Source organism: Vombatus ursinus, unplaced genomic scaffold (genome assembly GCF_900497805.2).
Source record: "Vombatus ursinus unplaced genomic scaffold, bare-nosed wombat genome assembly UNPS02015024.1, whole genome shotgun sequence".
NCBI lineage: Eukaryota > Metazoa > Chordata > Mammalia > Diprotodontia > Vombatidae > Vombatus > Vombatus ursinus.
In genome coordinates, this window is record NW_020954802.1 from 461,937 (window position 1) to 489,040 (window position 27,104).

The 27,104-nt window shown below is 46.7% G+C and overlaps 2 protein-coding genes and 2 non-coding genes across 8 annotated transcripts; 3 read left to right on the forward strand and 1 right to left on the reverse strand.

Moving 5' to 3' along the window:
* Window positions 1-133: 133 nt before the first annotated feature.
* Window positions 134-17,605, reverse strand: IDH3G (isocitrate dehydrogenase 3 (NAD(+)) gamma). 5 transcript variants are annotated; one of them, XM_027845813.1, is made up of 14 exons: window positions 17,438-17,499; window positions 11,603-11,697; window positions 10,224-10,265; window positions 9,718-9,726; window positions 8,983-9,080; window positions 7,695-7,807; window positions 6,074-6,134; window positions 5,847-5,979; window positions 2,883-3,016; window positions 2,420-2,522; window positions 1,166-1,312; window positions 979-1,073; window positions 786-846; window positions 134-430 (listed from the first exon to the last, which is right to left on the reverse strand). In XM_027845813.1, the coding sequence occupies exons 5-14, from the start codon at window positions 9,039-9,041 to the stop codon at window positions 329-331; spliced, it is 1,008 nt and encodes a 335-aa protein (XP_027701614.1). In that variant the 5' UTR covers window positions 9,042-9,080; window positions 9,718-9,726; window positions 10,224-10,265; window positions 11,603-11,697; window positions 17,438-17,499; the 3' UTR covers window positions 134-328. The 5 variants fall into 5 exon arrangements, with proteins under 5 accessions (XP_027701614.1, XP_027701610.1, XP_027701615.1 ...); XM_027845809.1 differs by lacking the exon at window positions 11,603-11,697 and having other exon boundaries at window positions 17,438-17,605; XM_027845814.1 differs by lacking the exons at window positions 11,603-11,697; window positions 17,438-17,499 and adding an exon at window positions 12,155-12,172.
* Window positions 17,606-17,631: 26 nt separating this feature from the next.
* SSR4 (signal sequence receptor subunit 4) lies at window positions 17,632-23,256 on the forward strand. Its single transcript, XM_027845815.1, has 6 exons — window positions 17,632-18,046; window positions 19,407-19,525; window positions 21,330-21,404; window positions 21,613-21,702; window positions 22,052-22,117; window positions 22,366-23,256. The coding sequence occupies exons 1-6, from the start codon at window positions 17,647-17,649 to the stop codon at window positions 22,468-22,470; spliced, it is 855 nt and encodes a 284-aa protein (XP_027701616.1). The 5' UTR covers window positions 17,632-17,646; the 3' UTR covers window positions 22,471-23,256.
* Window positions 19,021-19,161, forward strand: LOC114030904. Its single transcript, XR_003567684.1, has one exon. It is a non-coding gene; the product is annotated as a small nucleolar RNA SNORA42/SNORA80 family (small nucleolar RNA).
* LOC114030903 lies at window positions 21,092-21,228 on the forward strand. The gene has a single exon (XR_003567683.1). It is a non-coding gene; the product is annotated as a small nucleolar RNA SNORA42/SNORA80 family (small nucleolar RNA).
* Window positions 23,257-27,104: the final 3,848 nt, after the last annotated feature.

Here is a 27,104-nt window from a genome sequence, read left to right on the forward strand (position 1 = left end):
ACTATCATCTGTTTTCCCACCCCCACCTTCACTCAGTGTTTATTAAAAACATGACGGATGACATACCAGGTGGCAAAGAGAGAGTCTGAGGCCCCCTTGGTACCAGGTTCAAACAGAAACACTCCAGGCAGGCTGGAAGGGGACACAGTTGTTTATTTTATAAGCTAAGAAGCAGGGGAAAGGAATGCACGCTTGAGCTCAAGGAGGAGGAGCCCCTTCCCCAGACTCAGTGTTCTATCTGACAAGTAGGTTATTAGGGGCCAATAAATAAAGCAGCACAGCTGGAGGGGGGTGTGGAGGGGGAGCTCGGCTGGCAGGGTGTCAAGGGCTAGACCTCCATGGCCCATCCGTTGATGACTCTGATGTGGTGGATGATGTCCTGGATGGCTTCTGAGGTGGTGCCTTGGCCCCCAATGTCTGGGGTGTGCATCTAGGAACAGAAACCCACACCGGCAAGGGCAAATCAAGATGCCATCCACGAAACAAGGCCAAAACTGCTACGGGAGTTTGTACTGAAAAGCTGCCCAGGAGCAGAGGCCTCAGAGCTAGCTGGGCTTGATAATCTCCAATCCAACAAGAAAACCACCCAGAGATCTGGTGGAAGGCATGCAAATCACAGTTCTCTGATTTAAACCCAAGAGATTCGGGTCCCTTAATTAAGACTGAAGACAAAACACCAAGACAGAGGAAGAAACAGCTTCAAAAATGTATGCCCTAAAACCAGAACCTGGGAGCACAGGGGGCTGGGGGTAGAATCTTGGGGCAAGAGAGCTGCTAAGCCTCACGTTTTCATTGTCCATCGATGCCAGGACAGCCTTCCGGATCGAGGTGGCATATGAGTGGAGCCTGTGGAAGAGAGGAACAGAGGATGGGGAGAGATCCACAGGCACCAGGCCAGAGGGGAGACAAGAAACTGGGTACCCCCCCACCTCCCACCCTTCCCGTTACCAACATGAAAAGACAAGAAGCCCAGCTTACTTCAGATGGTCCAACATCATGCAGCTGGCCAACAGGGTGGCCGTAGGGTTAGCAATGTTCTTATTGGCGATGCTTTTTCCTGTGTTCCGAGTTGCCTGAAAGAAGATGGGGCCAGGCATGTAAAGGTGGTCTTTGGGAAGGGAACAATTCCAGCTACTTCCCTTCCACTTCAATTGTAGCCACTCACCGTCTCAAACACTGCATACACGTGTCCGTAATTTGCCCCAGCCACAAGACCAGGGCCCCCAACTAGGCCAGCACAGACATTATTGACGATGTTGCCATAAAGATTGGGCATCACCATGACATCAAACTGCTGGGGCCGAGACACTAGCTGTAGACAGAGAGCTTGGGTCAGAGAGAAATGCACAGAACTTGGGCTACATCCACCCAATCCCCAATATACTAGAAGAACCCTGGGCCAAGCAGTGGTCCAGACTGTCCTCAGGGACTACACAGGAAAAAGCAAAACAGACACAGAAATCAAACTTCAAGGGTCAATGTCAAGTGGAGGAGGGGATATGGTCATTGTGTTTTTGGGTTTTTTTTTTTGTTTTTTTTTTTAGTGAGGCAACTGGGGTTAAGTGACTTGCCCAGAATCCCACAGCTAGGAAGTGTTATGTGTCTGAGGCCGGATTTGAACTCAGGTCCTCCTGACTCCAGGGCCGGTGCTCTATTCACTGCACCACCTGGCTGCCCCCAGATATGGTCATTGTGGAAAATGATTTTCATCTTGGGTGAAAGTCCCCTTGGAAAGGTAGGAGAATCAAGAAAGCTCATTTCCTCCTTCCTCCATGGGACCACAATGGCTAAAATATAGCACCAAAATGTCTAAAAGCCAAAATACACTCACATTTAAACTCAAATGTCAAAGTAAACCAAGCCAAAGCTCAATCAAAATGAATCATGGTCTGTGTGACCCTGAGCAACTCACTTAACCCCGATCACCTCACCAAAAAAGCAAAAAAAAAAAAAAAAAAAAAAGTTCTGGGGTTTGGTCCTGGCCTTTGCCCTTCGAATCAGAACTAGAACTAGAACATGGCAGAGCTGACAAAGCTCATCTAAACTCCACTGAGGCGCTGCCCCCAAGTTACCCAGTGAGGGAGCTTCAGGGTCAGGCCTAACCCAGAATGACCTCCCAGCATTCTTTCTGCTACATCAGGGTGGTCTGGTGAGTCTCTGGGCTTCAGCAGCTGCATCTATAGGCCCGAGGAGGTGGATTATGATGATCCGTCCCTGCAGCCTTTTCCAGCTCTATCATCCAAGGGTGGTTTATCTGCTTTGGAAGGATTATAGGTCTATTGCCAACAGCACAGAGATACACTAAACTAGAGCTGTTGTATAACTCTGGGTCTGGGAGAGGAGGCTGCAGTTGACCTGAGGCTAGTCGGATCCTAGGGCAGGCTAAGGAGGTTGGCCCTGGTGCCAAGGAGCCAAGTACCTGCATCGTGGTGTTGTCCACGATCATACTCTCAAAAGTGATGTTGGGATAGCCCGCAGCCACCTCCTTACAGCACTGGAGAAAGAGGCCATCTCCCAGTTTCCTATGAGGACAGAAAGCTTAGTTGATCACAAGAACTGTAACATTCATTGAAGTGGTAGAGAGTGATGAAAAAGCACACAGGATTGGAGCAGGAGACCTAGATCCTAATCCTGGTTCTGCAACTAGCTAGCTGTATGACCTTGGGCAATCCTTTTCCCTCTCTGGGACTCAGTTTCCTCATCTGTAAAATGAGGAGGTTGGACTAGATCTTTCAATGAGTCCTATGATCTGGATCAGAGGAAAGGTACTGGGGTTGGGAGGAGGGGGTGGAGAGATGAGGAGAAATAGCATGAAAGGAACGGGGGGGGCCCCCCCACAGCAATAAATGGATCAGTTGTCATCAGTCCCCCCCAATCCCTACATGATGTTGGCCTTGTGCACGGCAGTCACTTTCTTGCGCCCAGTTTCCTGGGCCAGGCGGAAAGCATACTCAGCGATGCGCATGGACTTAGCCTTGGTGATAATCTTCAAGCTCTCCACCACGCCTGAAACACTCTGTAGGGATGAAAAGGTGGGGGTGATTCCTCTTCCCTTGGGAAGCCTTCAGCTCCTTATGGGGGCAGGAAGAGTAGGGCACTGGCCTCATCTACTTCCAATCCAATTCGAGGGTCAGAAGAGACCCTAGCCTGACCACTCCCTCCCATGCTAGGAAGCAGAAGAAAGAGAAGACGTAGGCCTTCACTGCAGGGAACCCAGTCTAGGCTGGGAAGACAAAACTTCAACAGTAAAGAACCAGAACCTTAATAAGTCTCATCTTATCACCTCAACTAGAGTAAGACTGGTTGTGTAAAATGACTTACCAGAACATATTTTTCTACAGATAGAAGCTGTGGTCCCCTGGCATACTGACCCATGGAAGCTGCCCCAGTTCAGACCACTAGGAGACTCTACTGGAATCTCCCTTAGAGATGGTTTAGGCCAGGGACTCAAGAAAGAAATGGTCAGTTCTATTCTTTCCTGAGAACACTGCGTGTGACTCCAGAAAGTTCTTACTTTCTTCCTCATTCTCCTCACACTTGGCTGCCAACAATTCAGGGATATTGGTCTTCAGGGGATCAATTCAAGGCCATTCAAAATCACCTATTACAGGCTCAAAGAGTAGCATCTCTAATGTCTTGAGCCAATACTGAGTTGCCTTGTGGCAATCAGTATAAAGCAAGGGTGGGCAACCTTTCAAGGGCACTGTTCTGAAAGCTAATGTTTATTAGGTTGTTTGCAGTTCTAGTGAGTTTGTTAAAAAAACAAATAAAATAGCTGCTGAGTCATCTAGGTTACTTCTGTCTCTACCTACCCCAGCCCCCCAGCTGAGCCCTAGCTCTCCCCTCCTGCTCCAGCCCCTACACTGAGAGAGCCCCAAATGGAAGAAGGGCAGTCAGGAGAGCTGGCCGAGAAGTCAGACTCTGCTCCTAATCCTTTTTTTGGGGTAAATTTAAAAAAATTTTAAATTTAAACACAAAACAAGAAAAAAAAACCATTGCCATGTACACAGGAAAACATGAGAGGATTCAACATAAAACAATAAATTTTCATTTCAAGAAAACCTATATAATAAATATAATACTACACATTGTTTACCAAGCTACCCAGCTTTTCTTTGCTTCCTCCTAGGTTTTCTTTTGTTTTCTGCTGTGCACTTTTTACTTTATTTTTTCTGCCTCCCCCAGGCTACAATGAAGCACAGATTTTATATATGTATATATATATATACACACACACACATATATATATATACACATAGATATACACACACACACAGAGATATCTATAAACATACACATATATGCTCATACACATATATATGCAAAACCATACTATGCTTATTTCTTCCTATCATCTATTTCTCTGAAGGTAGATAGCATCTTCCTTCATAGGCCCAAGTCCACGTTCTTCTAAATCAACCAGCTCATCATTTCCTATGCCACAGCAAGGTTCCAACCCAATTCCATTCTATCTGAGAGCTTGTCCATCAAAGTTTTCCCCTAATTTTCTGCATTCTTTCTATTCTTGGCTGCATAGGTTTTATTTATACAAGGAAATTTTAATTTAAAGTAATCTAAATTATCCATTTTATATTTCAACAATGCTCTCACCTTATAATATGGTTTAAGGTTTGATATTGCTGAATCTGCTTCCTTTACATCTTTTTTCCCTTGATTTCTTTGAAGTTCCTGACCTTTTTTTCTTCCAAATGAACTGTTATTATTTTTACTAACTCAGTAAGAGAATTTTTTTAGTATCTGCTCCTAATTCAACAGGCAGCTCCAGATGGGTCAGTCTTGTAGGGATCCCACTTATGGGAATATTCTGTTCATGAGAGACATACTGACTCCATAACTGTCATGAGAGGCCCACCTGACTATTGAATCAGACTCAGGTAGGGATTTTAGGAGCAATGGGGAAGGACTGAAGTCACGGTTTCACAAAAGGTGGTGTGGCCAGATTTCAGAAAACCCTAGTTTTCCTATAGCTCCCCCTCCCCAGATGACCAAAGGCCTATTATATCCTTGAGATAGCATCAAGACATTACAGAAACTGACAATCTGGGGCCCAATCTGTACCCGTGATCAAAATAGAATTAAGAGAAACGAGGATTAGCAAAGCTGGAGAGGACCAGTGTGTACTTCCCAGCAGACATATACAAAGCGTCCCTGCTTAACTAGTCCACAAGGAGCTTTTGTGTAGGTAACTAGCTTGCGGAACAGAAACAAAATGTGTCTGCAAGGCCAAACTGGGACAGAAAGATACAAAACATCGAAAGTATCCCCAGATAAGGCTGAAGTGGATTGGCCAGGCGCTCTCTTCAGGTTTATCTTTGCATCTGCAGAAGTGATCCTCGGCTGGGAGGGGAACTCTTCCAAGGACATTTGTTCACTCTCTCCCCAATGACCAGCTCACACTAGAAAATCCTCCTCTCTTTCTGCCCAAATCCATGCTTTGCTGACTTCCAACAAGAGTGGCTCAGAAGGTCCCAGGTGGTCAGTCTCCGTTGATACACTGCTCTAACTCAGGGTTTTGTAAACTTTTCCCACTCACTTCTTAAACTGTGGGTCTAACCTAGATTTCTGGAGGGTCTTTCCTTGAAAACTGCAGCCCATTGGCTTGGGGGTATGGGTTTTATCCCTCCAATGACGGGGCTAAGTGTGAATTTTAAGTTGTGGAAGCTCAGTTTCTCGTGCAACAGCTATCTGTTGAAACTCCTTCCCCTTTTGGTGAACAGTAAAAAGGAATTCTCCTTTTTCAAGCATGAATTTCTGCGTATTCAGCATGTTTAAAAAGTGACACCATTGGTTCTAGCTGGGGATGGAGGAGGAGGAAGAGGTCTCACCTCATGTTCCAGGCTGCTGTACTCGCCCTCCGTGTTCTCCCTAACAATGAGGATGTCTATGTCTTTGTGACGAGTCACCACGCCTGGCAGGCTTTTACAGTGGATGACATTGGCATAGAGGTCTAAGCTGGTGCTAGAGATGAAGGGAGAGGGATGAGAGGGTTGAGCATTCAGCAGGAAACTGCCAACACTTCCCCCATACACCCCAACACAATGCTGGCTCTTACCGGAGAATGTTGTTCCGGGACTTATAAGACGGTGGCAGATTGTGGTTGGTTTCGATGTTTCCTAGGGATTACAAGCAAGACAGTCAGCTTGGGTAAACAGGACAGAGAAAGAAGCAAATGCTATTTCTACCAAACTAGTTCCTGAAAGCTAAAGGTCTAGCTCTGAAATATCTCTCTTTCTTAAAGTAGAGGGAGAGAAATGCTTCTGTGCAAGTGACTGGTGAAAAAGGGTGAGTTCTAAGCTATCTGGGCGCTGCCTCCCTCACAGGCATTTCCTTTCCATCTAGCTACTGGCCCTGCTAGGATATGTCCTGATGGTTCTAGGGACAATTCCAGGGTACCAAGATCCCTGAGAGAATGAGGAACACCACATTCCCAACAGGCAGGGCTGATACTAATAAGATGTACTTTCAGAGGGATCAACGAAACGCCTGTAACTTAAGTTAAACAAACAAACAGACAGACAAAAACAACCCCCAAATATGGGACGAGGCAGATCTGGCTTGACTATCAGTCCCTATGACTTAGGGGTTTTCTCTAACTGCAGGCTCAGTATGAGTCAATGTGACATGACTGCCAATAAAACGAATGAAATCTGAGGTTGTATTAATAGAAACATCTCATCCCAAACAAGGAAGGGAAGAGTCCCTCTGCATTCAACTTCAGAGGAGGCCGACCAGAATAGGGAGGGCTCTGGGTACTATACTACAGCAAGAGTAGTTGGAGAAGATGGGGATATTTAGCCAGGAGAAGAAAAGGCTTCCAAGAAACACCAGCCCTGCCTCTAAATAGTCAAGGAATTGTCACATGAAAAAGGAAACAAGGTTGGCCTAGTTAGCCCAGTGGGCAGAAAGAGCGTTACCGGGCAGCTAGGTGGCACAGCGGATAGAACACCGACCCTGAAGTCAGAACTACCTGAGTTCAAGTCTGGCCTCAGACCAAACACTTGACACTTACTAGCTGTGTGACCCTGGGCAAGTCACTTAACCCCAACTGCTTTAAAAAAAAAAAAAAAGCATTACAAGGTACAGACTACAGCTCCAGGTGTGTCCAAAATGGAATTCGGACTGCCTCATAAGGCGGGGAACTCCCTATCACCAGAAGCTGCTCCAGAGGCAATTCCTGTATTGACTGGGAGGTTCAATAAAGTGTCTCCCATGTGCAGGGTCCTGTGCTCTAGGCGAGAGACACACAAAGATGCAATAAAAACAATCCCTGACCTTGAGAAACTTCTAAGCTAAAAGACATTGGTCCAGATGACCACTAAGATCCCTTCCAACCCTTGAGATTCTCAGATTCTGTATTACAGGGTCCTGAGAACAGAACCCAGGAGTCCTGCTTCCTAATCTGCTGCCTTCCTAACTGCCCTACCCCAACTCAAAGGGAAAGGGGTGGGGGCAGCTAAGTGGTGCAGTGGATAGAGCACTGGCCCTGGAATCAGGAGGACCTGAGGTCAAATCTGGCCTCAGACAGTTACTGGTTGTGTGACACTGGGCAAGAGAAAAAGAAAGAAGAAGGAAGAAAGAAAAGAAAGAAGAAGAAAATTATGGGGTTCATCTTCCTCAGCTCTCCCCACCCCACTCCCATCCCAAGTACATTCACAGTTGAGGATTAGGCTTACCCTTCAAAGCTACACGATTGCGTCGGATGGCCATAATGGCGTTGCGGATGTCTTCCTCGTCAGCATTAGAGCTCACCTGTACCTCTTCAAAATCCACAGGCACACAGGCATGTCTGGGGCAAAGAAAGGAGTGTGGAGTGGGTAGTACCAGCCGTTCCAGGAAGCCTTCCCTGATCCCCCAACTCAATGAGCTCCTTTTCCACTGACTCAGAGTCTGAACCCAGTCCCCAAGGGATCGTCAGATTTCAAGACAACCTTGTCAGGAAGCTGGCCTTGTGTGGCCATCAGCCTGCCCCCTCTAAGCCTCAAGGTTCTCCTAATTTCCCGCTTGATCATCCTTTCTCTGCCTCCCAAGGCTCTTAGGTAGTTTGCCTCCTCCCCTCACCCCAAACAGAGCAACATTCATGAATACAGGGCTCAGGTCTCTTCCTGTTCCCATAACAGTAAAGCAGAGGCACAGCCTGAACAACACAGCAGGCATTCAGAATGCTTTGCAAAATGAAACTGCCCCTTGGATCAGCCCAAGGGCATTATCCCAGTACCTGCCTCTGGGGCAGGTGTCAAGCAGAGCAAGAGGTAAGAAAGAGTGGAGACAAAGCAAACCTACCCATCAACAGGGCTCTCCTGCTTTAACAAAACTCAATCAGGAAAAATCCTGTTTTAGTCAAAAGCAGGTTAATTGGGTGGGGTGGGGGAGAAGAAAGGACTAGAGATTGTTCACTCTTTACAAAAATAGTACATGCAGGGCTCTTTTCAATAATCCTCTCTGCCTCAGTTTCCTCACCTGTCAAATTTACCTTCCCTATGGGGGTTGGTTTTGTCCAACCTCCACATTTTATACATAGTAGAAATGAGCCCAAAGGAGATGAAGTGAATTGTCCAAGATTACAGAGAAAGGGCCAGGCCCAGAAACTGGCTCCTTTGTTGGGGGGGGGGGGGTGTCACTAGTCTCACGTTCTTTCCTCAATGAGGAAGGTCTAAAGCACTCACCAAACAGGAAGCATGGCTGTTATTAGAGCTTCCCTCTGCATGAGCCCCAGCTTTTTGGACCCCTGGGAGTCTGGAGCCTCTAGATTGGGGTCTAGTACCAACCATTCCCTGGGCCTTGGCTTCTCCAGCTACCTACCCCCCAACTTCACTGGATCGGATGATCTCTGAGGGCCCTGTCAGCTCGAACATTCTAGAAATTGTGCAAAGCAGCAAGGCTAAATGTGAGCAGAGCTTGTCAGGGTAGGAGCCCCGAGAGAAGGTAGAGGGCTGGGAAGGCAACAAAGAGTCAGCTCCATACCTGAACACAGACTTGACGTGCAGCATGAGCTCAGGCCCGATGCCGTCACCAGGAATCATGGTCACTGTGTGTCGGCCTCCATACTTAGCAGACGGAGGCTGTGGGAAAGAAGCCAGGGGGTAAGGGAACACCTTGGGATGTTCAGCAGCCCCCAACCCTTGCCCTCTTTCATTAGGCACCAAGCCCCTGATCTGGGCTGTAAGAAGAGAGGGAGTCACCCATGCAGAACCCATACCTTAGTAGATGGTATCTGTTAAGTGGGAATGGATGGTACAGAAGCTAGGAGGGGCCATCATGGGGTGGAGAGACACCAAGACAGTTCTAGCATTGGCATTAGGGTCTTTTAGCCCCAGTAAATTCAGACCAGCTCTCCCACCTCACCTGGCCCAAGGGACAAGAGCCCACCAGCAGGGCATGCCCAAATCATCTGTGGATAAGCTGGCAACAGAATACCCTTCTCTTCCCATGGGGGGAGACAATGCTGTGCCCACTGAAGTGCCTGCCACATTCCCCAGAGAGGAGGGTTCTAAGGCAAGTGCTGCCTGGCCTCCCCTATCACTGAAGAGAAACAACGAGAGACTGGAGAGAAGCCAGGCTGGGCACCTGGGGAAGGCAGACAAAGTGGCAGATGAGTCAACCCTCAAACCCAGAGGGGACTAGGGTGGTGATGGTGGGCAGGACCCTGAGCCTACCCAAAACCCATCTCCAACTAGAAGCAGGAAAAACGATACTCACAATTGTTTGCTGTTAATGCCGGGAACAGGAAAAACAAACGAAAAAAAAAAAAAGGATGGGGTAAAAAGGAAGGAGACAAAACAGCAGAAGTTAGAGTGGTCACCCTGTGAGGCCTGGCTGCTGCTGCTGACCACCTGGGGGTGGGGCTGGGGGCTCATCAAGGCTGGCACTCCCTGGCATAGGCCCTCCTCTCCTCCCCTCCCCATTCAACATTGGCTGGCCCTGCACAGCAGGATGCAGGCCAGGGCAAGGTGACACGGGACTCTTTGAGGGGGAGCCTGGGACAGACGAAATGGGCCCGGGAGGGGGGCCCAGCCCCACTCTAAGTGGGAAACTCAGAGAGACTTCGAGCCGCCTCCTTGGAAGCCCCTGTCAAGCGTGCTGCAGGGAAGAGGGAGGGCAAAGGGTGGGGGGGAGCAGAACCCCTGGCGGCTGGCTACAGCTCGGCAGGCACCCAGAAGGACAGAGGCAAGGAGGATTTGCACACACGCAAGACAGGCACTTACTGAGGAGAAGCCCCTCCAGCTGGCCTCCCGGGTACCTAAAACCTGGAAAACAAAAACCAGACCCAAGCTTCCATTACCTACCATGCCATTTCCTAGGATAGGAATTGAGGATCAGGGGCTGGGCTTTGCTTGGCCTCCCTCCTTAGGCCCCTGGAATTAGATGTGCTTATCTAGCACTTGATTAGCTACTACAGGCTGATGCTCTCCTCTCACTGTCGCCAGGGCTTGACTCCCAAGAGGCGGCACTCGCTTCGTACAACAGCTACATGTACACCACAAAGAGGGAATGCGAAGTAAGTAACCAAATGAGAGAATCTGAGAATTTAGAGTCTAACGTCCTCATTCTACAGAGGAGGTAACTGAGGCCCAGAGAAGGGGAGAGACTTCCCCACCCAGGTCACTGGCAAAGCCAGGGCTAGAACTATCCCATGATACCACTGCCTCTGGGGAACCAGTTACCCAAAAGTAAGAGTTGCATTGTGCCTTTGCTGTTAGGAACGAGACCACCAAGGGAGTCCCTACCATGGGCCCAGCCCTGGGTCAACAACGTTGACATCTCTGGCACTTCCTTCAGGGCTACAATTGCTGCCTTCCTTCATTTATTTATTCTAAAGAAATTATTTATTTAAGATAGCCCCTTTTCAAGCATGGGGTTAACTTTCAAAAGGGGAGCACGTGTGCATGGGAATCTCCTTGAGGCTATATCCCACCCTGGTTGGCCACACACTAAATGAGTACTGGATTGGCCCACAAGTGCTGACTGGAAGGGAAACACTCTTTTCAAGGTTGTTGGCAAGGCATCTTTGGGATTAGGACAGGATACAAGAGGCAAGATGCCCCTGCCTTGTCAGGTCAACATATTACCTGTCTTCAACTTTTCCCTGCATGCCCTCCTTCCCCTTGTAATCAGAGATGGAGGAAACCCATGGCCAGGGCCAGGGCCAGAATCCCTACCACGCCAGGGGCTCTTTTGGTTTTTCCAAAGGAGAACTAGCTCTCCCACCCTAACAAGCCAATGAATCCTTTCCAGTCTAGCTTATAAGCATCTCCCTCGGTCTATTCTGTCCCCAAGCCCAGTTCTGAAAACAAAAAAAAGCAGGCCAAGATAAGCAAAGCCAATTAGGAGCAATTAGGAAGCTAACTGGAAAGGAAAATAAATCACATGACAGGCTAAGGCCCAAGAGAAAGGATTAGAGACCAGTTGGGCTGATCTCCTCTAGCTCAACATAACTGTAAACACATGGCCTAAGGTAGAGCAGGCCCCCTGGTGAAGGATTCCCTCAGGAGGACAGGTAGCCTTGCAGCTCCTCCGCATGTCCTCCTCTGTGTTTGGGGCTGGTTCTGATCCCCTCCTGCTCTCCACTCTCTTACACACTCACCAAAGAGGCGAAGGGGCAGGCACACTTCAATCAGGTGAGTAAGAATGCCCAGGTTCTCAACTGCTTGTCTTTGGGGGCACATACTTCTAATTATACTGTAAGCAAAGTGACATTAGGATTCAAATAATTATTATGTGCCCACCGCACAGAAGGCCCCTTGCTGAGCTAGGACACCAAGCTCCCAATGAAACAGTCCATGTCCTCAAGGACTGCACTGCTGGGGCTCTAGAGTAACAATAACTTCACCAGGATTATTCGGGAAGGGTAGCGGGCACTTTATTGTACACAGATCTGTACTGTTCACTGATGCCTCACATCAATCAAATCCAGAAACATTTCTGAAACAAGGTGGTCTCAATTCCCCGACAAGACTGTAAGCATCCCTTGGATGCACGGGCCAGGGCTAAGGCTGGGAAGCTTGGATTACAAAAGGCTTCATGCAAAAGTAATGTTTTGAGGGGCAGCTAGGTGGCACAGTGGATAGAGCACCGGCCCTGAAGTCAGGAGGATCTGAGTTCAAGTCTGGCCTCAGACCAAACACTTGACACTTACTAGCTGTGTGACCCTGGGCAAGTCACTTAACCCCAATTACCTTTAAAAAAGAAAAAAAAACCCTAAAAACAAAAATAACATTCTGGGGAGCATCCCAGTGCTTAGGGAAGCCAGCCTTCCAATGAACTGTTTAGAATGTATAAAGACAGAAATGGCCCAGGCAGGAGACTCTCCCTTTAGCCTCAAAAGTTGTTAACCTGCTCTATGGAAAGGCTGGGATGGCTGGCTCAACCTCCAGGAAAATGATTTCTCTCACATTAACTGAACTCCACGACCTAGACAGACAAAGCAAGATGCTCATTTGTGTTCCTTATACAAAAACTATGGCAATCCCAAACCACACAGAAATCATTTCTGGATTAGAAACTGCCCCCCCCCCCCAATAGATTATCCTTGGGGAAGGCTTTAATCCTGCCAAGTGAGGTGCCAGATCTTCCTAAAGCCTGCATACGCTGGTACATTACCCAGAAAAGAACATCCTGTAGCAAATTTAATGCTACTAGACTCAAGAAAGAATGGTCGAGAGGCAAACACAATGGACTTGAGTCAAGAATTCTGGCCCTGAATTCAGGCTCTGACACCTACCAGCCCTGGCACCACTGGCATGTAAAGCTATCCCCTGAAAGTCAGTTTCCTCATCTTTCAAATGGGGATCACAATACCTGAGCTACCTCACAGGACCAATGTGAGGAAAGTGCTTTGTAAGCCCTAACGCAGTACATATGTGTACATACACACACATATATGTATATACACATTATTATTATTATTGCAGACAAGGAATTAACCCAAGATTATAGAATTTAGTACTGAAAAGTACTGTTCAAAAGGAAACTGTTCAAATCCAATGCCCTCATTTTACAGATGAGGAAACTGAGGCTGATACAGGTGAAATGACTTGCCCCAAATCAGCAGAGCTAAGATTTGAACTCCAGTTCACCATTCTATCTTGCTTCCCCCACAGCCCATGGCAATCAATCAATAAGCATTTATTAAGCTACGTTCAGGGGATACAAAGGCAAAACCAAAGAAGTCTCTGCCCTTAATGAGCTTCCAGCCTATCAAGGAAGACAGAAAATACATACAACAGAAAAACAAGATTCTGTGGGGATGGAGAGGTTGTAGCAGCTGAGGAGATCTGAAAAGGCCTGAGTTAAGCTTTGAGTAAAAAAAAAATCACAGCTTAAAGTAAAATCATAGAATAGCAAAGCTAGAAGAATTTGAGAAATCATCTAAAAATCATCATTTTTACAGAAGAGGAAACCGAAGTCAAGAAAGCTGAAAGGTCACAGAGCCGAACTTTACCGAGATGGCCTGCTCATCTCAAAACAGCTTCATTCCAACTCCCTCTCTTGTCCTTTGCTCCAGTCCTGCCAAAAGTCCTCTATTTGTGCCCTTTCCCCCTTCATTTCTCCCATCTCTCCTTCTTTCCCAATCTCATTTGATTCTTCCAAGGACCTTGTGAATTGGGTAATAAGAGCTGACATTCCCAAATGGCTTTAAGGTTTGCAAAGTCCCTCTCTAACTCTGGTACACATTATTATTCCATTTCTTATAGATGAAGAAACTGAGGAAGTGCTGGGAGTGACAGTGAGTCCCCCTGTACCTCATGGCATTCCAGCTTCTTTAAGGTCTCTTCATTATGGGTCCTCTTGCCCCTTCCTGGCTTTGCCTCAGTTTCTTGGCCCTGGCCTCCTCCAAGCCTCCTTTATTCCATCCTCCCTCCCCCAATCATCATATGTATGCACACTAAGGGCTGCCTGGTACTAGGCCCAGAAGCTATTTTGTTCATTTTCCTTTGTGGCCTCGTGGGTTTATGCTTTCTCCCCAGCTAGAATGCAGGCTGCTTCAGGGCAGAGCAGTCACGGCCTTCTATTCTGCTGCTCCCTAGCACAGAACTGGGAAGGACAGCTGTTCCATCAATGCTGCTTAAATGAATGTCTCAGTAATCTGTAATAAGAATAACAGTAAGAAAGCTCACATGTCTACAGCATTCTATGACTTACAAAGGGCTTTCAGTGAAACGGATCCTCTAGACACTTCACTGAGGAAGTAGGCTCATAGCATTTAGAAAAGGAAGAGCAACAAGTCCAAACCTCTCACTTTACAAATGAAAAAACCGAGGCCCAGAGAGCTAAAGTGACTTCTTGAGGTCATGGTGGAAGCAAGCAGCAGAAATAGGAAACGGTGCCCAGGGCTTCCAAGTCCAAAGCCAAAGTCCTGTTATCCCTTGCTCCTTCTGTTTCAACAGGCTGATTAATTCGGACTCTTCTACCATTTTAAAATAGGACGGCATTCAGCCATTCAATTAACCCAGTGGTTTCCTAAGCCTTTCTGACCAAGAGAAAGGCAGCAGTTAAACCTATTCACAGACACTCAACTCTGCTCCTTAGCCTGCATCTCCCTCTTTACTCCTCCTTAGACACTTCCCTCCTCTTGAATCCCAAACCTTCCTTTGAAGCTAATTCAAATGCCACCATGGTACTCAACAGATACTTTTCATTTATTCCTCTTCTCTCTGAAGCCTTTCCTAATGTCTCTGCTAATAATCTTAATACTCTTGAATCTTGCCTCTCCCCCACCTCCTATGCACTCATTATTAACTTACATTACAGTTATCTGAGTGGAGGTCACATAAATTCTAAGCATCATGAAGGAAAGAATCAAATCTTGGCTATACCTGGTAAGCCCTGTATTGAGCACGGTGATGTAATGTTGTTCAATGACTGCTGAATTCATTACTAGCCTTTTCTTCTCCCCATTCTACACCTCAACACTCCTGACATGATTCCTTTTCCCCGTTCTCCTTTCCCAGGCTCTTCTTTCTCACCAATGCCAATCTTTCTACTTTGGCCTTTGATCCCACCCTCTCTAGTCTCTAGCTCACTCCTCTCTCATCTTCAACCTTTCCCTAACTACTGGTTCTTTCTCTGCTGCTAACAATCAAAAAAGCCCAGGTCTCTCCCATCCTTAAAAAAAAAAATTTCACTTGACCCTACCTATCTCTTTCCAATTACAAACTCTTAGAAAAATCAACTATTTCCACTTTCTCACCTCCCATTAACCTCTTTGACTTTCAAGTCAGGTTTTGGCTCTACCACTGGATTGATAATTGTCTTTTCTAAGGGATACCAATGAGGCTTTTTCAAAATGATTGTAAACTTAATACTAAACATCAATAGAAGTAAAACATACTTTGCACACACTTATACTTAGGTAAATTATTTCATTAAAATTTAACTTTTCAATTACAGTTTAATTAGTATTTTCTTTTCCCATTCATTCTTCACTTTTACCCAATGCTTATAGTTCACGTGTGCTCTGTTCTTCTGGTCCTGCCTGCCTTTTTTCCGATCTGTATTATTTCCTAAAGATTTCCAAATGTTTTCATGTTCTTAACTGCATTAGAGCATGCCATTGAATTAATGTCCCGCTACCCACCCCTACAGTTGTATGCCATACTGCTATAAACATCTTTGAAGAGACAGTGACTTTTTTTGGGGGCGAGGGGGATACAAACACCTTCAGAGTATATTCTTAAGGAATTATCAAGTCAAGGGGTGTGATTTTTTTTATAACCTTTACTGTGTTGCCAAACTGCTCCCCAAAAAACTCACTAAATTCAGCCTTTGACAAAATTTAACATTCATTCATGACAAAAATCACTTTAAAAAAGGGGGGGGGATTTTTAGTTAACTGGATAAAAGTATGATGTACCTTATGCCAGAAGCTAACATAATAATCGAAGGAAAAATATTTAGCAGCATGGCTGCTAAAAAAACAAATACAAAACAAGGATGGCCCCCTTTTAAGGGTTTCACTTGACAAAAGGGACTAGGTTGGGGATTGGTGGACCTGTGATTTCAATAGTAAAAGGAAACTCCCTCTACCAATGCAGGTCCACCACATCTTCTTTGCAATTTATTCTAGCTGAGGCTTGCTCTCTATCCACTAAGCCACACTATCTCCTTAGCTGACAGTTTTAGAAATTACAACACAGGGCAGCTAGGTGGTGTAGTGGATAGAGCACCAGCCCCAGAGTCTGGAAGACCTGAGTTCAAATCCAACCTCTGATACATAACACTAGCTGTGTGACTCTGAGCAAGCCACTTAACCCCAATTTCCTCAAAAAAGAAAAAGAGGTGAGATTTCATGGGGGCAGCTAGGTGGAGCAGTGGATAGAGCACCGGCCCTGAAGTCAGGAGGATCCGTGTTCAAATCCGGTCTCAGACCAAACACTTGACACTTACTAGCTGTGTGACCCTGGGCAAGTCACTTAGCCCCAATTGCCTAAAAAATAAAACAAAACAAAATAAAATTTAAAAAACGAAATTACAACATAATATGAAAAACACAGATTAGAAAGACTGACTTTGGAAATAAAGAGGCCAATGATTTCTTAATGGCTTAATGCCAAGGCCTTTTTCTGGTCTCTTGTTTCAGCACTGCAGCTTTTGATAGTGCTTTCTATCCCCTCCTCCTGGATAATATCAGTTGGCTTTTTGGGACACTGCTCTCTCCAGGTTCCCTTCCTATCTGTTGGAGTGCTCCATCTCAGTTTACTGTGCTGAATCGTCAGATCCACTAGGGCTCTCCTGCTATTCTCTAGCTCCCTCTCTCCATCTCTCATCTGTTCCTCCCAGCTCTAGCCAGCTCCAATCTGTCTCTCTTGAACGCCAGGCCCTCTTATAGGTGTGTATTGGGGGCCTACTCAGGCTCAGAGAAGGTTCTGGACCTAGGTCTCCTTGATTCCTAGCGCTTAGCCCAGTGGCTGGCACATAGTAGGTGCTTAAGTGTTTACTGACTGCCTTCAAGGTCAGCGCACTCTACGTACTGCTAAGCAACGCGGTGGCAGCCCGCGATCCTTCATCGGAACGGTGAGTCCGAGCACTTCCCGAGGCCAAAACCAGGGAGGCGACAACGTGGGCCGAGAGACAAGTTCCCAGCCCGAGCCGGCCACCTTCAAGGTGAAGTTCGAGGAAATCTTCAGGTCTGCCACTCACCTCCAGGCAGCGGCCAATGAACCACGCCAACCGACCAGTTAGTCTCACCTCGACCAATCAAATCTGAGGTCTCAGGAGAATTCCCGCCCCCACTTCCGGACTCCAAACAAATGAGGCCCCCTATCGGAACTGTCGTCGTCCCTCCTCTTCGCCCTCCCCCCGCCCTGTTTTTCGCAGCTTTTAAGGTTGTTGGGGTCGCCTAGGGAGGCGGTGGTCAATGCCTGTCTCCCCTCGGTCGGTATTCCACCCCCCCCCAACGCTGGCCCGGAAGCTCTCTCACCTCCCAAGGGCGGCTAATAGCCCCTAGTTTTAAGATGGCCTTCGCGGTGCTGCTGGCAGCGGTTACCACTTTAGTCGCCATGGTTGAAAGTGAATCCGGGAAAGTGAATTCCGGCTTGCCACCTCTCGCGAGCACAGATCGCTGTCGCGAGATTTGAGAAAGGAGCGGGGGAAGAAAGTGCCCAGGGCTCGGGGCCGAAAGTGGAAGGCATGGTAAAGCGCGTGCGCGATGGCAAAGACAATTCTGACGCCCCCTTCCGGTGTGAGCTAGCTCCCGGCCGGAGGAGGGCAGCCGCGGCCATTTTGCAGAGGTGCCCGCCTCCGCTGGAGGAAGCGAGGCGAGGCGGACGACACGTCAGGGCCACGCCGCCGTCGAGGCCTCCCATGGGTTGCTTGGCGGACCTGCCGGTGATTGGCTCGCGAGAGCTGATTACGTGTACGGTCCGGTCCAGCCTCCAACGATTAAATTGGCCGGCCATTCTTTATGCGGTCTCTCTCTCCCGCCAGCGCTGGAGGGAGGTGATGGCGGCCTTCCTGGCGCCCGCCCCGGCCTCTGCCCGCCGAGCCCTTGTCCTGCTGCTGCTCCTCGTCGGGCTCTCGGGCTCCTCAGGTATCGGCCTGGGGGGGGGAAGGGACGGGCCCCCCGTATCCCAGGCTCGGCGGGCGGCAGGGGTGATTGGGATGGAATCCCGAGGCTCGCGCCATGAGGTGGCCCGCGCGCCGCCCTGGAGGTGAGGTGGGGGGAAGGGGGGAATGCCCTCCAGCCCTGGAATGGAAAGGTTGGGAAGGAGCGAGCGGGCGATCGTGGGGAACTCACTACCTAGCCGTGGATTCTTAGGGGATCGCTCCAGGCTCCTGTGTGTTTTATATACATATACACAGCCACCCACCCGTGAGGGGCTTCGCAAGCCTTAAAGCGCCACGTGAATGGTCGCACTTAGTACATACGTAGTGAAATTGACCAAGTTGTCTACGTGGACTTGAGGAAGGGGGTAGGCTGCAGACTTGGCTTCTCTTGATAACTTTTCGGCGCCCCTCCCCCACCTCATCTCAATTTCCTACTGTGTAGTACCCGGATATCGAGTGAATGCTGGCCCTTCCACCACTGTGGGTGGAGGAAACCCTTTTCTGGGCCTCAGATTTCTCAATAAAGTGAGAATCTTGAATTAGATGGCCTCTGAGGTCCCTCTCATATAAAATACTCTTAGCGGGGCCGTATTTTGCCTTTCTTAATATCCCCAGCACTGAGCAAGTAACTGGCAAGTAGTGGACTCTTAAAGGTTATTGGCCCTCTCTGGGCCTCAGGTTCCTACTCAGAAAATGAGAGGGTTTGGAATAGATGGCTTTCTGCTCTAGATCTAGGCTCTCACAGGTAGACCATCTTCCCATACCTGAATTATTAAACCAGTTAATTAGTAACTGGTCTCCTTTCCTCTAATCTCTCACTCTTCTCCCAAATCTTCACTAGATACTGGTTATTTTCAGGGTAAATTATAAGTCAACTCAACCTGGTATTTAGGGTTAAAGCATCACAATTTAGTCTCGACCTGTTTATTTTGTGTTTTTCAAGTTGCTTCAGAGTGTGCATGGCTTTGGATTTATGAAAAACCCTTCCAAAAACAGGGCTTCTCATAGTGTATTCCATGCCAGAGAAATTGACTACCCCCAACCATTGCCAGGCCTCCTCATCTGTAGGCCTTAGGCACTGAAGTGGGTAGAACAGGATGTTCCAGACATATTTTCTCTTTTGCTGCAACCATCAAGGTCTAGCCCGAGTGAAACAGGAAACTTTGCCTGTGCTAACAGTCACTGACCTCTCTCCTCTTTGAGCCCCTTTACACTTTATCTACTACCACCATGCTATCCCCCATTGCATCTCTTGTATTTTACACAGTGGGGTGAAGTTCTGTTAGGGATCTGTTGTATGTCAGTTGCTTAATTTAACTTGGTATTCTCCATCCCCTCAACAGCGGAGCCCTGCACTGATCCTGTGATTACTCCTTCCTACTACACCACCTCTGATGCAGTCATTTCCACTGAGACTGTTTTCATTGTTGAGATCTCTCTGATGTGCAAGAATGGGGCACAGGTGAGGAAGGACCTTTCTGCAAGAGGGAAGCAAGTGCCCCTGACCCTGGGTTTGCTAATTCCTTGTGTCTATTCATGAGTCCTTTAACTTTTACAAGTAAAATAGCTTTTACATCCATAATCTCTTGATAATTAGAAGAAAAAAAAATACCCAACCATATGACCTCATCCCCAGGCTAGACCTTTTTAAATGCAGTCAAATATTTGAGCACCAGTTCTCTAGAAAACACTTTCAATGACCACAAAACCCTGGTAAAAGTATATCATATGAAGAAAGGTTGAATGGATTGAGGCTCTTTAGCTTGAAGAAAAGACTTGGATTAGAGCAGGGGTGGGGAACCTGCAGCCTCTAGGTCCTCAAGTGAAGCCCTTCAGTCAAAGACTGAATCAAAATTTCACAGAACAAAATTGGACTCAGTCAAAAGGCCACATGGTTGAGGCCCCACTCCTGGAGTAGAAGGTGACAGTTATCCATGGTTTTAGAGAGCAGAACTAGAATTGGGAGTGGAAGTTAAAAACAAATTTCAGTTAAGCAGAAGGAAGAATTTGCTGGTGATTAGAGCTGTCTAAAGGCAGCCTGGGCCGCCTTAGGAAATCTTCCTACTGGCAGGCATAGGTTGGGACTATTCTAATAGATTCCTGCTCATTGGTGAATTGGATTAGATAACCTGAGCTTCCTCCCAATTCAGGTTATCTGAGAAACGGCCTCTGTTCAGAGTCCTTTGAGCTGGGGACAGAACCTAACTCTCCTAGAATTGAACTTCTCTCCCCTGACCTAAGTCACAAGTGAACACTTATTCCTGGAGAAAAGTCCAGGATGGTTTAAGATCCTCAGTCTATATTCAAATGGGGCAAATTATGTCCAATAGCTTTTTTAGAGTAGAGCTTCTGAAAAGTTTTGTGTTCTAGACCCCAGTAGCAGTCTAGTGACCGCTGTGGACTTCATCTCAAAATGTTTTGAAGTATATAAAATACATAGGTCACAAACTAAACCAATTATATTTGAAAAGTTCATAAACACATCTTCCCCCCCCCCCCCGTGTTAACTCAGCAGTCCCTTTTGGCTCTTGCTCATGCTAAATCATCTGCCCAGCAAAGTTCCAACCAAACTCTGACAACCTTTCTTAAAAAGGCCTTGGACTTTTATTGATGCCTTTGATTCTAAGTGTAATCAGGTTAAATTTACCCAGTGATTAAGTGCCTGCCAACTACCTTTAAGGGCCTACAGGAGCTCTTCAGGGGTGAGAATGTTCTATTATTTGTGTCGCAGATTCTACTTTCTTAAACTGGGGTCAGGGAACTTAGGTGGGTTAAAAATTACATTTTATTTTTACCAGTCTACCTGAAATTAAGCATTACCTTCAATTACGAACGTAGGTAACATTAGAAATCCATATGCTCTACTAGGCTGCCAAAAGGGTCTATGATCCTTAATGACTGATAGACTACAGATCTGGGTTAGAAACCTAGAGGTAGGAATAGGGCGAGGCATTTATGACTTGAGGGGTTGATTTCCCCCAAAGGCCCAGAACCCTGTACCTCAAATATTTCTAGGGTTCCTTCCCTAGCATGGTTTTGGATTTATGGAAGGTCCCTTTTCTATGGGCCTCTCATAGTGAATTCCATGCCAGAGAAATCAACCACCCCGAACCATTGCTAGACCTTTGCCTGTAAGTCATGAGCACTGAAGTGGGTGGCACAGTGTGTACTGTTAACTATTGTATAAATGTCTCTTTTCCATGCACACACAAAAAGGAGAGGAGTATCTCTGGCTTCTCATTTTGCCTGTCTTGATTGCTCCCCAGAACGTGGCCCTCTATGCTGATGTTAACGGAAAGCAGTTCCCAGTGACCCGTGGCCAGGATATTGGACGTTATCAGGTAAGAGGAGAGATGAAGGGGTTCGTGGGCTGATAAATCGAGCATGCTGGGGAGTGGGGGAGCTTGGGAGTCAGATGGAATGGAAAGGTTTGGGATAAGTTGTATTCTGTTGTAGACATCTCATGGTGTGCAAAGCAAAAGGGCTTGGAGGGTGGCAGCAGAGTATCAACATTTCTGGCTAGAGAGTTCTTATTCCCCATGATATTAGGTATCTTGGAGCTTGGAACATAAGAGTGCCAGTTCTGGAACTTATGAAGTCAAGTTCTTTGACGAAGAATCCTACAGTCTTCTGAGAAAGGTGAGCAAGACTTCCTGTCCTTAAGAGAAGCATTAGGGACTCAGTCATAAGCATGGACAAAACCTCTCCCTTCCTGGCGATGAAGTAGTGGCCACTAGGGGGCTCTGTTCACACATGAAATACGGAGATTGTGTATTATTAGAGTACAAGATGGAACCTTTGTGGGTGGAAATAAGCCATCTTGGTTGGAGGAGGCACTCCAACAATGACGTTTTTCCCCTTCACACTTCAGGCCTTGGACCCACCAGTGGCCATTTGAGTTCTCTCCCAGGGACCCTTGTCCAAAACATTTTGCCTCCTCTCCACGGATGAGGTGCTCAGCCCCTATGCTATATCCTCTCTGCTCTAGGCCCAGAGAAGCAATGAGGATGTCTCAGCCATTAGACCCTTGTTCACAGTCAGCGTGGATCACCGGGTAGGTATGGGGGAGGGGATGAGGATCTCACATCAGAGGTGGGAAGGAAAAGCTGACCTTGTACTTTGTGCTGGCCCTCTAAGTACAGAGGAGGGTGGGGTTGAATTATATTATTTGTCTCCTGAGTAGGTGGGATGAAAAAGGGTATTTTCTTTTCCGCTTGGGGTGGGGGGGGGCGACTCCCACTCCCACTGCAAGTCACTCTACCACACCTCGGTCCTAGTTGTCTGCTTCCTCTTCTCTTTCAGGGTGCCTGGAATGGGCCTTGGGTCTCTACCGAAGTGCTAGCTGCAATGATTGGCATGGTGGTCTATTACATGGCTTTCAGTGCCAAAAGCAACATTCAGGCCTGAGCCATATGAATTGAGCTTCTCTACATAGACGTATTTCTTCATGCAAAATAAAAGGGTTTGTCACTGGAGAAAACGATGTCATGACATCTCTTTAGTTCATGACTTCATTTTGTAATTAAGGAAATTGGGTCCATAGCAAGAAATGTCTTGCCCAGACTTTGGCAGTGTGCAGTCTGCTACAAGAATAGTTGAAACTTCAGAAGTGGAGGGAATAGAGGAACAGGTTACTGAGGCCTGAACTACAAGGGGTAGAGCCCAGCAGCCAACCCACTGCCACCTTGCCTACCTTCCAAGGTCTTCTCTTGTCCCCGTCCAGGCTTCAAGGCTGCCCTGGGCTCAAGGTAGAGGCCATTGCTTGGGAAAGCAGCTGACTGTCCTTGGGTTGGCATTCATGACTTAATGGTCACTAGCAGTCTGCCCAGTCTCCTTCAAGCAGCCTGGGACTTTAAGTGCAAGGTGCTAAATCCTGCTATGTGGCCTTTTCACTCTTGGCAAGGAGAGAAGTCAGTCATCTTCTGTAGCCTTGAAGAGCAGAGTAGAACAGCTCTGGACCCCCAAGTTATGCTGCTCACTCTATTTTACAGAGAAGGAAACTATTTACCTTGTTTAACTATGGCAGTTGGGGGAAAAAGTTGTTCATGAGTTGAAATCTGAGGACCTAGATTCAAATGAGTGTTCAGTCATAACCACCTATGAGACCCCAAGCCACTTCCTTTCTCAAGGAATGAAATGAGAGGCTGAAATAAATCAAATAGAAATGAGGGCCACTCAGAAGCCCACATTATATATGTGTTGTGTTGAATTTTTATATTGTTCAATATTTTCCCAGTTACATTTTAATTTGGTTTGGGGGCTAAAAAGGGACTTTGGCCATCCAGTGAAACCTCATTCCACATGGAATCCCCAGTATAATGGAGCTGACCAGTGGTGACCCAGCTTCTGCTTAAAGACCTCTCCAGTTGGGGGCAGGGTGGAGGGTGGCACCTGCCTATTTGACTTCTGAATAGCTGGAATCATAAGTTTTCCCAGGCATCAAACCTAAATCTGCTCCGTGGTAATTTCCACCCTTTCATGATCATGGCTATCATGTTCCACTTCCCAGTCTTCTCTTTTCTAGGCTGAACACCAGTTCCTTCAACAGAACCTCTGGACATGGACTTAAGGCCTGTGATCCTCCTGGTTGCCCTCTGGATGCGCTCTCCACTTTTTCAGTGGTTATATCACATTGTGATGCTGCCTAAAACTGAGCAAAGTGCTGCAAATTTGGTCTGACAAAAGACGGGAGAGCAAGGTGCCATATCCTTGTTCACCTAAGATGCTTCACCTAAGATTGAGTTCATTTCCTTGGCTCCTATATCCCTGTGACTGATACACCCAGCTCGGATTCAGACAAAGCCCTGTCAAACCAGGCCTCCCCTGTCTTGGACTTTGGAATCCAGTTGATGCCATTTATACCCTATTATGCCCTCCTCCAAGTCATTGAAACAAATTCCAACTTCATGGGAAGTCTGCCAAGATAACATTGAACGTTAGTTCACTCATGAGTCTGCATTCATCCTGTTCTGAATTCCTCTAATTATTGTCCATTTCACATCTGCCACAAGGATGCTATGAAATGACAAAATCTGGGTTAAGATAGCACTCTTGATTAACACCACCAATTTAATTTAAAAGAAAAAACCTTGGAACATATTTGCTTAGTCAGCTAAAACATTGCCACGTTGTTTGTCCATGCTCCTAAATTAAATGTGTCAGTTTGTACCTCGCCTCGGGAAGTAGGTAGTGGCATAGAAGTATCCTGAGTCCTCTGGCATCAGCTGCTCATTGAACTTGTTTGCTTTGTCATTGTGTATTTTGTTTTGACTCTGCCCACTTGACTGCATCAGTTCATCCCAAGTCTTCCCAGGTTTCTCTCAACCCATGCCCTTTTTCATTTCTTAAGGTATAATTAACAGGCGCCCCTTTAGCTTTACCTGGGGTGGGAAACTGCGGCTTAGAGGCCACATGTGGCCTCCAAGATACAGGTTCCCTACTTCTGCATCTAGTCTTTTGCTGTTACAAAAAGCTGCCATAAGTATTTTGCCAACATTTTTAAAAATACATAGAATTTTATAGAATATATGGAATTTTCATAGGAATTGGGAGTCAAGTTTATTGGTTAGTAGTTGACAGTTTTTGATCCATTCGTTTTTTCAAGTGGAGACATCTGCTGTCTCTCTGTGGTGCCTTTCCCCGTTGCAGGATTTTCAAATGTGATTTAGCAATAACATCTGCTCACTTAAGCACAGAAGATTGAGACCAGGGCAGCTTGGTGCTCTTTAATGTCCTGGGAATCAAAATTGGCCAATGCAGTAGTCATTCAGGGGAGAGACTGAGCCTTCTGCCAGTCTTTGGCTTTTCATTTATTCCCAGATGGAAACAGCCTGTTTTTTTGTTTGTTTGTTTGTTTGTTGTTAATCTAGTTATCCTTGCTTGGTGGCTACCTGGAGGGTGTCGTCATCGTCTTCCCCCCCCCCCCCATCTTTTTAAATGTTAAACTCTTTGATTACATTTGCAAACGCCTTGATCTCCATCTGGTCAAAAGTCTTTCATCCCTAGACTTCAGGTGTGGTCCGTAAATCTGAAACCTATTCTCAGATAAAGGTGGCATAGTGGCTAGACCAGTGGGCCTGGAGTCAGCAATGCCCAAGTTCAAATCCAGCCTCAGACACTGCTGTTTGACTCTTAGGCCAGTCATTTAACCCTGTTTACCTCAGTTTCCTTATCTGTAAAAGCTGGAGAAGGAAATGGTTTCTTTGCCAAGAACACCTCAAATGGGATCCCTGAGAGTCAGATATGACTGAAACATTCTCAGACACCACTAGTTGACTTAAAACTTCACAGGAGAAAGGCTTTGTGGTCTTTGGTAGTACTTTGGTTCCCTTCTGTCCTTATCATTTATGCCCATGTGAGTTGCCAAAAGTGGGTAGTGTTTCTAGGTAGGTCTTAAAGTTTTCTGATTATTCTCGGATGTGTACTCTAGGAGGATAAGATCTGTTATTGGGCAGGCAAATTGCTGCCTCACATCCGGGAATCGCCAACCACCACTGCTGACCTATTCGATTATACTGTAGCATAGAGGTCAGGCAGATCCCTCCTTAACACCCAGCCCCCTCCTTTTCAGGAAGAGCCTCAAATGTGGTCTTTAAAACATACTTTTCTAAGTTTCAGGTGTTCAGTTGTCCTTTTCCTTATACTATTAACTATCTGACACAGTTTCAAGTCCCCTTTTTCCCACCTCAGATTGCTCCTGTCCCTCTCCCTGACTTTTATCCCATCAAAGCCTCATTTTCCTTTGGGAATGGCATTGTCTATCAACCTAGACTGAAGAGCCATTTTAATTTTTTCCTGGAGGGAGACCAGCCTACACTTCAAATGGAGACAGCAGAGTTTTTGTAGGCTCAGTGCAAATCCCTGAAATCTTTCCATAGTGCTTGGGATTTTTTTTGGTCTGAAATAGTTGGGGGCAAATGTACCTCACCCCTAAACATAAACAACTTAAAGTCCCTAGCGGCATCCCGAATTTCACCAAATTGTCCCTCCTACCATTTCACTATCAATTTGCTTTACCTCCTAGTTATTCTGCTTCCTTTGCTAGGCCTTTTCTGTACTTGAAGCAGATCCAAAATCCCTGGACTTCTTTCTTCCCCCTGAATGAAGCCTTTCCTGGAATCTGCCTATGGAGATTATTCTATTTCAGAACTTTCTCGGTTTCCTCCTAAATACCCAGGCCTTACATGTTCAAATTGCCTGCAGGTTTTACCCCTCCCGACCCCAAGAGAGTAAGGGCTTTAATGAATTGGACTTAAATTTGTGTCTGTATTCCGAGGTCCCAGCACTTGGGAATGCATTTCCGTGCTTGTTGGTTTATTCTTTTTTTTTTTTTTTTTGGTTAGGCAATGGGGTTAAGTGACTTGCCTAGGGTCACATTTTTTTTTTTTTTTAGTGAGGCAATGAGGGTTAAGTGACTTGCTCAAAGTCACACAGCTAGTATGTGCCAAGTGTTTGGTCTGAGGCTGGATTTGAACTCAAGTCCTCCTGACTTCAGGACCGGTGCTGTGTCCACTGCGCCACCTAGCTGCCCTTTGTTGATTTATTCTTAATTCCTTTCATGGAAACCTGAAGCTAGCCATTGACCTCTTAAATTTATCTCCAGCTACCTCCCAGTCTCGCACTCCCTAGCTCTAATCTCCGCTTGATTTGTACCGATGGACTCCCTTCCTTTCCCTAACCGACTGCCATTTTAGCGCTCTGTCAGCTCAGTTTCCCTGTGGGTCCCTACTTAGGTCAGGATGGGTATTTGCATCTTTAAAGGTAGCCCCTGGCAGGGGTGTTCTGGAGCCTGCCTGAACTGACAGATTGTTCGAGTTTCAGAGTGAGCATTTGCACCTCAGCATCAGGGCTTTGTTCTTTATTTTGTTTTCTAGACTGAAGAAAGTGAGGGGAGGAAATGTTAATGATGCAGATTGAATTTACAAGTGTGTTGTGTGCACTCTCCCCCCCCCCCACCCCAGTTAAAACATTTCCTGGCATGCCACTGCCCCTGAGGTAGCACTGTCTAAAGCTCCTCAGTTTTCACATGGAGTAATGGGCCT

Coding starts and splice junctions, on each gene's coding strand:
- SSR4 (XM_027845815.1), top strand. CDS start 17,647: ATGGTAAAGCGCGTGCGCGATGGCAAAGACAATTCTGACGCCCCCTTC. Junction 18,047..19,406: donor CGGGCTCTCGGGCTCCTCAG/GTATCGGCCTGG, acceptor TCCCCTCAACAG/CGGAGCCCTGCACTGATCCT. Junction 19,526..21,329: donor TGTGCAAGAATGGGGCACAG/GTGAGGAAGGAC, acceptor ATTGCTCCCCAG/AACGTGGCCCTCTATGCTGA.
- IDH3G (XM_027845809.1), bottom strand. CDS start 17,518: ATGGCGACTAAAGTGGTAACCGCTGCCAGCAGCACCGCGAAGGCCATC. Junction 7,808..8,982: donor CACGTCAAGTCTGTGTTCAG/GTATGGAGCTGA, acceptor TCTTTGCCCCAG/ACATGCCTGTGTGCCTGTGG. Junction 2,523..2,882: donor GTGCACAAGGCCAACATCAT/GTAGGGATTGGG, acceptor CTGTCCTCATAG/GAAACTGGGAGATGGCCTCT.